The 10158-nt window shown below is 50.1% G+C and overlaps 1 protein-coding gene across 1 annotated transcript; it reads left to right on the top strand.

The window, feature by feature from the left end:
* Window positions 1-9301: 9301 nt before the first annotated feature.
* LOC310697775 (transmembrane protein 256 homolog) lies at window positions 9302-9706 on the top strand (the record flags this gene model as incomplete). Its single annotated transcript, XM_083484430.1, has 1 exon — window positions 9302-9706. The coding sequence occupies one exon, from the start codon at window positions 9302-9304 to the stop codon at window positions 9647-9649; it is 348 nt and encodes a 115-aa protein (XP_083340556.1). The 3' UTR covers window positions 9650-9706.
* Between the last annotated feature and the right edge of the window lie 452 nt (window positions 9707-10158).

The following is a 10158-nucleotide window of genomic DNA, read 5'->3' as shown; positions in this document are numbered from 1 at the left end:
CATTTTGGAGCCTATTGTTCTAGGACCAATCAGACTGCTGCATTCTAAATCCTATTGTTCTAGGACCAATCAGACTGCTGCATTTTGGAGCCTATTGTTCTAGGACCAATCAGACTGCTGCAGTTTGGATCCTATTCAACTCAGTACATAACAATTCTGAATCCTATTGTTCTAGGTCCAATCAGACTGCTGCAGCTTGGATCCTATTCAACTCAGTACATAACCACAGTTCAAGAAGGACACTGACAAACTGGAACGTGTCCAGAGGAGGGCAACCAAAATGGTCAAAGGCCTGGAAACGATGCCTTATGAGGAACGGCTAAGGGAGCTGGGCATGTTTAGCCTGGAGAAGAGGAGGTTAAGGGGTGATATGATAGCCATGCTCAAATATATAAAAGGATGTCACATAGAGGAGGGAGAAAGGTTGTTTTCTGCTGCTCCAGAGAAGCGGACACGGAGCAATGGATCCAAACTACAAGAAAGAAGATTCCACCTAAACATTAGGAAGAACTTCCTGACAGTAAGAGCTGTTCGACAGTGGAATTTGCTGCCAAGGAGTGTGGTGGAGTCTCCTTCTTTGGAGGTCTTTAAGCAGAGGCTTGACAACCATATGTCAGGAGTGCTCTGATGGTGTTTCCTGCTTGGCAGGGGGTTGGACTCAATGGCCCTTGTGGTCTCTTCCAACTCTATGATTCTATGATTCTATAACACCCCTCCCCTCTAAGTTCCAGTCCTGTCCGGGAGGTTGCATTCATAGTCCTCAAGGTACACCGACGGCCTACGTGTGCGTTGCAGCCTGGGGTGTTCCCTGGTCCGGGGTTCAGGTTCTGGCTTGTGTTCCAATGATGCTGGCTGTGATGGGGCCGTTTGGTCTCCTTGTCCTTGTCGATTTGTACGTAGTTCCGCTCGGTTGCGTTGAGTGTCTGGGGAAAGTATGCCACCGGTACCTCTCTTCCATCCGGGAGTCCCAGGACAGCGCCGATGCCATAGGGCGAGGCGTCGCATGCTAGCACCACCGGCAGCCTCTCGTCGAAGTGTGCCAAGACCGCGTTTGAGACAAGCAAGTCCTTGACTGCCTGGAATGCGGCCTCCTGGCGCTGGCCCCACTCCCAAGAAGGCCTGAAGTTCAGTCTTGCTCTTGGGCGCTGGGGCATCACAAATGGCCCGTACCTTGTCCCCAGTTGGGTGGACCCCTTCTGCGTCCACCATAAATCCCAGAAAGTCCACCTGAGGCAATCCTAGTAGACATTTTTCCCGCTTCACCTTGAGACCCGCCGTCTGGAAACGCTGCAGAACGGTGCGGAGGCGGTCCTCAAACTCCTCTGGTGTGAGCCAAGCAATCAACACATCATCGAAGAAGGGGGTGACGCCAGGAATCCCTTTAAGGAGAGAGTCCATTAGATTCTGGAATATTCCTGGTGCCACGCTGACACCGAATTGCAGCCGCTTTACCCTGAACGCTCCTCTGTGCGTCACAGTCGTCTGTGCCTCTGCTGTGGCAGCTGTTGATATGCTTGGGCCAAGTCCAGCTTGCCAAAAAATTTTGACCCAGCCAGGGTGGCAAGGACATGGCTGACCACTGGCACTGGGTATGCATGGGCCGTGAGGGCCTTGTTTATGGTACATTTGTACCATTAGGCTGGACGGGTGTGAGGATTGGGGTTTCCCAGGGGGCATTAGGCTCCAGCACTCCTTGCTCCACGAGCCGGTCCAATTCCTCGTCTATACGAGGTTTCAGGGCAAACGGGACCCAGCGGGCCTTGAGCCTGACAGGTCGTACTGCGGGGTCAAGCTGTAGAGCAATGGGGGGCGTATACTGTCCCAATTTCCCATCGAAAACCCCCGGAAATCTTGGCATCTTGGCAAATTGCCCTGCCGTCCAGCCAGCGCTTCCCCTGCGCAGCTCTGCTCGGAAGCCTGAAGCTGACCTAGGCAGGGGGGGCAGAGTGCACGCAGCGAGAAACTGTTGCTGTACGTGTGTGTAAACATAAATCAGGCTTTCACGCACGGTGTCTTCCTTATCTTCTAAAAGTCTTTATTTGTGTAGAAAAACAGCTCTTAAATCTCTCCGGGCGACAACTCACACATCTTGCGTCCTCTCTCCGCAAAAACGAAACAGAACTGAACTCAGGAAACACTCCCCTCAGTAAACTCAACCACGCCTCAGAATGTAAGACGTCACACAGAACCTCTTAACCCTGTAGGTTCTGATTCTCTCCACACCCCCTCTCGCCTTACAATCTGAGAGGAGTTGTGGACACACATATTTACAGACCCTTGAGAGTTCAACACCTTCCCCATTGCCTTGCGCCTCTTCCTGGCGTCTTCGTCAGGCACCTGTTGAACCTCCTCACAAATCTCAGATTCGCACCCAGCCACACCAACCCAAACACTAGTGGCTTCATACCTTTCAGGTGGAATTCCCTTTGTTTCCCGAGATGAACGCCTGGGCACAAACTCAGGTGCTTCTTCTGACCCACTGGGGCCAGCAAGTGCGTCTTCTTCACCAGACGACTCCCCCTCTGACTTGACCCATCTGTGAGCTTTCTCCATTATGCTAACAGGAGATGAAGGCTCACTTTTGGACACTCCTTTAACAACCCGTGGAGATGCCCAAACCTGTTCCGGACCTTGATCCTGGACCTGGTCCTCATTTTCAGGTTCAGCCTCTAGCTCTCCTTCCTCCTCAGATTCAGATAGACAATCTGAGTGAACGTCAGGGCTCACTTTGCGCCTTGCCCAACCATCCTGCTCACAGAACTCAGCATGCTTGCTGACCAGAAGCTTGGTCTGATCACCCTCTGGGTATGCAAACTTCCACCCATTTGTTGCAGGATCATACCCACAGAAGATCATTTCCTGGACCTTTGGACCACCCTGCTCTTGCAGAAACTTCGGTACCGACACCACAGCTTTCGATCCAAATACACGGAGGAAATGCAGGTTTGGCTTCTCTCCGTAAAGCATAAAATGCGGGGTGTCACCTACCACTGAATTGTAGGACCTATTCTTCGTGAAATTTACAAATTTAATTCCTTCCCCCCAAAAGCTTTGAGGCAAACCAGAGTCATTCAGTAGAATCTCTGTTGCTTGAACCAGAGCTTTGCTCCTAAGCTCTGCCACTCCCTTCTCCTGAGGAGAAGTCACCTTGTGACGTATCCCTTTCTGGCGAAAGAATTTCTGCAGAGCAGACCCAGTGACCTCCGACCCTCGGTCACTCTGGAACCCCTGCACCTTGGTGGAGAACCTTTGTTCCACCTCCGCAATCCAATCTTTGATCAGTTGCGTTGCATCCTCTTTCCGTTTCAGAGGATAAAACCAGCCAACCTGGCTAAAATCATCCTGCAGCGTCAGCCCAAACCTGGCCCTGCCAAGACTCTGCTTTTGCATGGGCCCAAAAAGGTCTGTGTGCACAAGCTCAAAAGGCTTTGTGGCCACCCTCTCCACTCTGGGAAAACCACACCCTTTTACATTGGCTTTTCTGCAAGCCCTGCACCTTAGGGGTTTACCACATTCCCTTATTTTGCACCCTTTAGTGCACTCCGATAGCATCTGGGTATCCTCACAGGAACCATGTGACATTTTCTTGTGCCACACGCAAGCACATGAAACATGAGCATGAACATTTGCAGACTTTGCCTGTACTTTCTCAGTACACCCTTTACCCTCCAGAGGTGATTCAAGAACAAAAAAGCCGTTGTGCCCTTTTGGAACACTGATCAGGACTTTCCCCCCTCTGGAAATTGTGCAGACATCCTTCTCAAAGCAAACCTTATACCCCTCCTGTAAGAGACAAGGTACAGATAAAATACAATGTTGTATCCCCGGTGCCACGTAGACTCGCAGCTGCGCCTGCAAAACAGAAACATAAACATGTCCAACTTTAGACAATGGCTTTTGTAAATTGTCTGCAAAACACACTGTCTTCCCAGCCAAAACAGGTTTGCAGTCCCACATCTCAACACCAGGTGTCTCAGTTATCAGATGTTTGTTGACAGTACTGTCAATAATCCAACGTATCACGTTGCTCTCACTGCAGCTGTCCTTCCAAGCTGCCATCGCAACAAACGTCTCGCTGCCCCCGTCCTTGGGGCCTTTGCAGGTGTCCTCTACAACCGCCATGGATGCAGTTAGCTGATAAGCGCCGTCTTCCTCCTCTGAGCCACGTCCTCTCTGTGACTTCCCACGCCTGCCTCCTCTGCTGGACTGGTTGCCATGGAAACCCGGCTGATTCCCATGGGAAACGACCTTGGAGACATCCTGCCCTGTCTCCCTTGCTCTCTGTGGGCAGTTGCGACGCACATGGTCAGGAGAATTGCAAACGTAGCAGCGACGAGTGGAAAAACACTGGGGTGAGCTCTCAGCTAACAAAGCTTCCGGGCCAGCTCCGCCCCCTCTGAAACGGCACTTCCCCTCGTCATACACAGTGGAAACTTTTCCAAACTGGCTTTTGGGCTTCTCTGCCCCCCCCCGACACCTCCAACAGCACTCCGTGAGGCTGTAAAATCAGGGCTTCTGGCTGAGCACTCGGCATCATCCTGCTCCTGGCCTCCTGCTGAGCTTTGACACAAACCCCTCAGCACTTTCCAGGCTTCACAGGCCGACTCAATGCCTTCCAAATGCGGCAACAGCTTAGCATGTACGCTTGCTCTCAACATGCAGATCTCAGCTCTCACTGCTTTCTCTCTCTGCATTTTCTCCTCCAGAAAAGCAGACTGCAGCTTTTCTGCATCTCTGTCCACCAGTTGTGCATTTTCAGCGGCAGCTGGTTTGGCTTGGGACGGCTCTTTCTTGCATACTTCCCACAGGCCAGTTGCCCAAAACCAGGCTCTCACCCTCCTGACCCAGGTTTCCCACGACTGGGTGGTGAGCTCTTCAAGCTTCTCAAGCGGAGCTTCAAGCACCTCTTGGTCATCTGCCATCTTCCCCCGGGGCCCAGCGTACTCACGTAAACAAACAGCCGCTCTCCAGCTCCCGGTCCAGCAGATCAGCTCCTCCCAGCTGAGTTCGTCTGCCTCTCTCAACTTCAGGCAGGACTCAAAGCTGGCTACAGCGTCGTCAGCTTGCCTCCAAACGTTAGGCACAGCTCCAAGCTCTCTGCAGCCTTTCCTCAGCTGGCTCCCACACACCGGCACGTCTGGCAACAGCTTCAAAGCGTTTCTGACCATCCATAACCTCTTGGCATCTTGGCAAATTGCCCTGCCGTCCAGCCAGCGCTTCCCCTGCGCAGCTCTGCTCGGAAGCCTGAAGCTGACCTAGGCAGGGGGGGCAGAGTGCACGCAGCGAGAAACTGTTGCTGTACGTGTGTGTAAACATAAATCAGGCTTTCACGCACGGTGTCTTCCTTATCTTCTAAAAGTCTTTATTCATGTAGAAAAACAGCTCTTAAATCTCTCCGGGCGACAACTCACACATCTTGCGTCCTCTCTCCGCAAAAACGAAACAGAACTGAACTCAGGAAACACTCCCCTCAGTAAACTCAACCACACCTCAGAATGTAAGACGTCACACAGAACCTCTTAACCCTGTAGGTTCTGATTCTCTCCACAGGAAATTCCTTGCATATGGCATCCACGTCCACTTGTAAGCTAGTGTGGTTCACCCCGGTGACGGCTAGCCCCAGTGGTCCAAACTATGCCAATCCCAGTAAGCTAATGTAGGGGCCCTTGACCACAAGCAAGTCCAGTTGCCGCGTCCACCCTCGATATTGCACCCTGAAGGTCCCCACCCCCATTGTGGGGACCTTACGTTTCTGGAAGTCCCGGAGGGTGAATGGGGCCGGCCTGAGTTTGGGACCCCCAGTAGGACACAGTTTCTTTAAGGTCCTTGCCGAGATTATGGATGGAGTTGAACCCATGTCAAGCTCCATGTGGCACGGGGCCCCCTCTATCTGTACCTCTACATAAATTTTCTCTACATTGGGGTGGGGCAACTGGTATACCTGGAAGTCTGTGAGCTCTGTCGAGTTGCCTTGGTGCGTTGGGCCCTGGGACCTGGAGCTCTTCGATTGGTCATCTGATGCCTGGCGTCGGGTGGGCCGAGCCCGACACACCCGGGCGATATGTCCCAATTTTCTGCACTGCCTGCACTCTGCGTTGCGGAAACGGCAGGTCCTCCTCTCGTGACTCTCCCCGCAGCTTGCGCAGTTCCCTCCTTCTCGTCGAGGCAGCTGTGGTGTGTGTGCTGCTTGAGTGCGCTGCTGTACTCGGTGCACCTCCTCCCTGTCAGATCCTGAGTCGTCGGTGAGGTCTTCGTGGTGGACCCTCGGTTCGGACAGCAGGCTTGGTTCGTGCCTCTTGCGTCGACCTCTCGGCAGCTTCTGTTGCCAGGGCTTCCTCCAGGGCGACCTGGAACGTTAGGTCCTTCTTGGCGTAGAGGCGTCGTTGCAGCTTCTCATCCTTCAGGCCACCGACGAGGCGGTCACGAAGCATGTTCTCCAATTCTGAGAAGTTGCAGAACCGGGCAGCTTGGCGGAGAGAGGTCACAAACCCTGTTATGGTTTCCCCAGGGGCTTGCCGCTTTGCGTAGAAGGCATTTCGACGAGCCACCACTGAGGGCTGCGGCGAAAAGTGCCCCTTCAGCTGTTCCATTATTGTTTTGTATGGAACAGTAGCGACGTCTTCAGGCACAAGGAGAGCCCGGGCGATTTCAAACGTCTCCTCTCCGCAGACGCTGAAGAATATCGCCCTCTTCTTGGCATCTTCTTCGTCGGTGACCCCTTTGGCTTCTAGGAGGAAGGTGAAACGGGAGGCATACGCTTCCCAGTCTCCGAATGCTGGGTTGAACGGCGAGAAGCTGCTGTTGGTTGCCATTCTGAGTTCCTTGGGTCCCGGAGCTGAAGCCTGGATACACGGTGCGAGGCAGCGGTGCGGCAGGTGGCGGTGCTGCGGTGCTGTGTGTGGCGGTCAGCTCAGTGGGATCCCATCCTCGTCGCCAGTGAAATATACTCAGAGTCCAGAGTGGATTTCATGCTCTTTATTCAGCTCATGGTGGTGAGGAGGGAATGGAAGTCCCCTCAAAGTATCTGCTTTATATACATTATTTACACAATGGGCTGCACGTGATTGGCTAATTCCGGAATTCTCCTGTAGGCCAATCAGGTTGTGGATTCACTTCTATCTGGAGCTGGATTGGGTGGCTCCTGCCAACCAATCATACTGCTGCATTGTTCTAGGACCAATCAGACTGCTGCAGTTTGGGTCCTATTCAACTCAGTACATAACACCACTTTTTCCCTTTCTAGAGGCAAGGGACCTATTAGGATTATCCGCCTCTGGAGGCTGGTGTATCTAATGGGTTTCCAGGTAACGCTGAGGTTTTTTTCTGTCTGATATGACTGGCACTCCTATCAAAGCCCTGGCCAGCCTCTGGAACATCTGAATGGCTCAGGCTTTTGACATGATCACTTCTGAGCATCCTCTCCCACTTGACTCCTTGGTATACTGCAGAACTTAGGGAAAGGAAACAAGTTGAAAGATGGAGGAAAGATCTGGCTGCATACAACTGAACAGTGGTGTGGGCTCATCATTAAGCGTACATAGTGGTATTGAAGATAGCAGTATACTCAGCTACAAGTGATCGCTAATGAAGAAGAAAGACAGTCCGACTCAAGGAGGTGGTGGAACCAATGGTAGCTATGTGTAAGCACTGTGATTTGTTTGCAAAGCATTTTGAGGATAAAACCACTTGCATCCGCTGGGATCTTGACTCTGCTGTTATAGCAGATGAGTCTCATGGGTGTCCAGAGCACTGTCTAGTCCTGTTGTTTTGGATAATTTTCAGATAGTAAGGCTTGAGGATGTGGACAAGGTGTTTGTATTAGTCAGGGCAACGACTTGTGCTTCGGACTCTTGCCCTTCTTGGCTGATAAAAAGTAGCGGGGGGGGGGTGGTGGTGGTAATTGACTGGGCCAGGAAGAGTGTTCCTATTTCCATCTGAAATGCAGGACGGCATAACATTCTGATCCAAGTTTCATTCAGAAAACATTATTCATAATATCAGCAGCAGGCTGCTGCAGTCAAATTGGCCAGTCAGAATGGAAAATCCTATTTTAACAAAACCAATAAAAGAGAGCGGCAATACTATTTTCTTGTTTCCCTTGTTCAACTACAATTCCATAAAACAGTGGATTTGTAGGCTCTCATTAATAAAAAATAAATAAAGGGTGTGAGGGGTGGGTGGGATCGATGTGCCTATACTTCTTAAATCCACAACTGGGCCTTTTCTATACTGAAAATAGTGTTAATTTGTTCCCCTTCCACTGCTGTAAATATTGCTCCCTTAGAAAATAAGTGATTTATTTGACTGGAACAAAATCCATCTTGTGTCTCCAAGTGGTTTAGGGTTGTATGATCTATGTCTGGATTGGCCCACTTAATGCTATTTATTGCTCTAGGAATGATATTAAGATGGATTTCTTAAGTCTGGTGGAATTACTTTTTCTTCTTTTGTGCAATTTTTACTTGCCATAGCAAACAAGACTTTGTCCATGTACCCATATAAAATAACTATTATCGTTCTTTTTCTGTGCATTTTTAAAGCATAAATATTATTGGCTTTGAGGCAACAATGACAGAATGTGCTGACATCAGAAAAATGCCAGCTCCAGCCCAACCAGAAGTAAAATGTATAGGGCATATTGAGAGATGGGTGGCAAAGCTGTGCATATGCTTTGTCCTCCCCGGCAGTATATATTGTGGGAGAGTAGCTAGAGGAAGCAGAGAAAAGCTCCAACCAATATTATTTTTTCTATATTTTTTTTTAATTTTGGAGTTTGCTTGTTTATTTTAAATTCAATTTGTAAAGGTCCCTTTAGAAACGAAAAGATACAAACACAAGTTAAGCACACAGTTTGCTTTTAGTTCAACACTTTCTTCATCCATCAATTTTACCCAAAATCACAAAAGTAATATTACAAAGCTTTCACAGTGCACGTTTACATATTCTGCATATACATCTATTCACTCTTCAAACAATGCATTTCCATTGAATTTGGCTTCAAAAACAACAACACATCAGGCTGGAAATATATAACGTTTTAAACCAATGTGTTTTTCCTCTTAAAAAAAGAAAATATATTACTTGGAAAGAAGCCCATATTGCACTAATTCCCAAACAAGACACGGACATAAGGCAGGTGAAAAATTATAGGCCAATCTCGCTCCTAAATAATGATTACAAATTATTTGCCAGTATATTGGCCAATAGACTTAAAAATGTATTTGGAGAGGAGATTGGAAAGAACCAAACTGGATTTCTACCTGGTAGACAGATGAAGGACAATGTTAGAAATATAATTGATATGGCGGGCGCCAGGGCGTTTTTCCGAAGGCTCGTTGCGCTGAGCGGGGCTGCGGCCGTCAGGGCGGCCGCCTACGGGGCTCACGATTTCCGTCGCAGCGACCGAGATGACGACTTGAAAGAGCTCTACGAGATGGCCAACAAATACCACTTCCTCCACAGCCTGGCCCTCCTGGCTGTGCCCCACTGCCGCTATCCCATGATGGCCGGCAGCATCCTGTCTCTGGGCATGGGGATGTTCTCTGGCGCCCTGTATTACCACGCTGTGACAGGGGACCCGATCCTGACCAAGGCAGCCCCGTATGGTGGTTCCCTCCTCATCCTCGGCTGGATCGCCATGGCCCCTTGACACCCCGTTCTGTCCCCATGTGGCCCCCATCTCCCAACGCCAGGGCAGCCAGCCCTGCCCCTCTGTTATGATTTCACCCTCCCTCCTCCCTTAGGCTAGCCAGAAGGGAGCCCTAGGAGAGGAGAGATTTCCAAATGTCAGAGTGGGATCCCTTGAGGTCTTTAGCCCGCCCCGAATGCGTCTCTATCCTGCATCTTGGAATTCCCCGAATGCCGAATCCCTTTTAAAAAAGCCAAGATCCTTCCCCCCCCCCAAAAAAAAATTGCAACCAGATTTGAGTTTGCGATGGAGGCTTGGAAATGCAATGTCTGATCGGTGCTTTTCAATTGCTGTTTTTTAACTTAATAAAAGATGAGAGTGATTTCACTTTTTAAAAAACCCACACACCTTTTTTTCCTGTGAATAAATTTATTCCGTGGGGGGGGGCGGGGAGAAAGAAATATAATTGATATAGTGGAATATCTGGACTCCAGGAGAGACAAACAAGCCGCCCTAATGTTTCTGGATGC

This window comes from Podarcis liolepis, assembly GCF_965112155.1.
Source record: "Podarcis liolepis genome assembly, chromosome: W".
In the NCBI taxonomy this organism is placed as follows: Eukaryota; Metazoa; Chordata; class Lepidosauria; order Squamata; family Lacertidae; genus Podarcis; species Podarcis liolepis.
The sequence above is the reverse complement of the archived record's forward strand: the minus strand, read 5'-3'. Positions and strand labels throughout refer to the sequence as shown.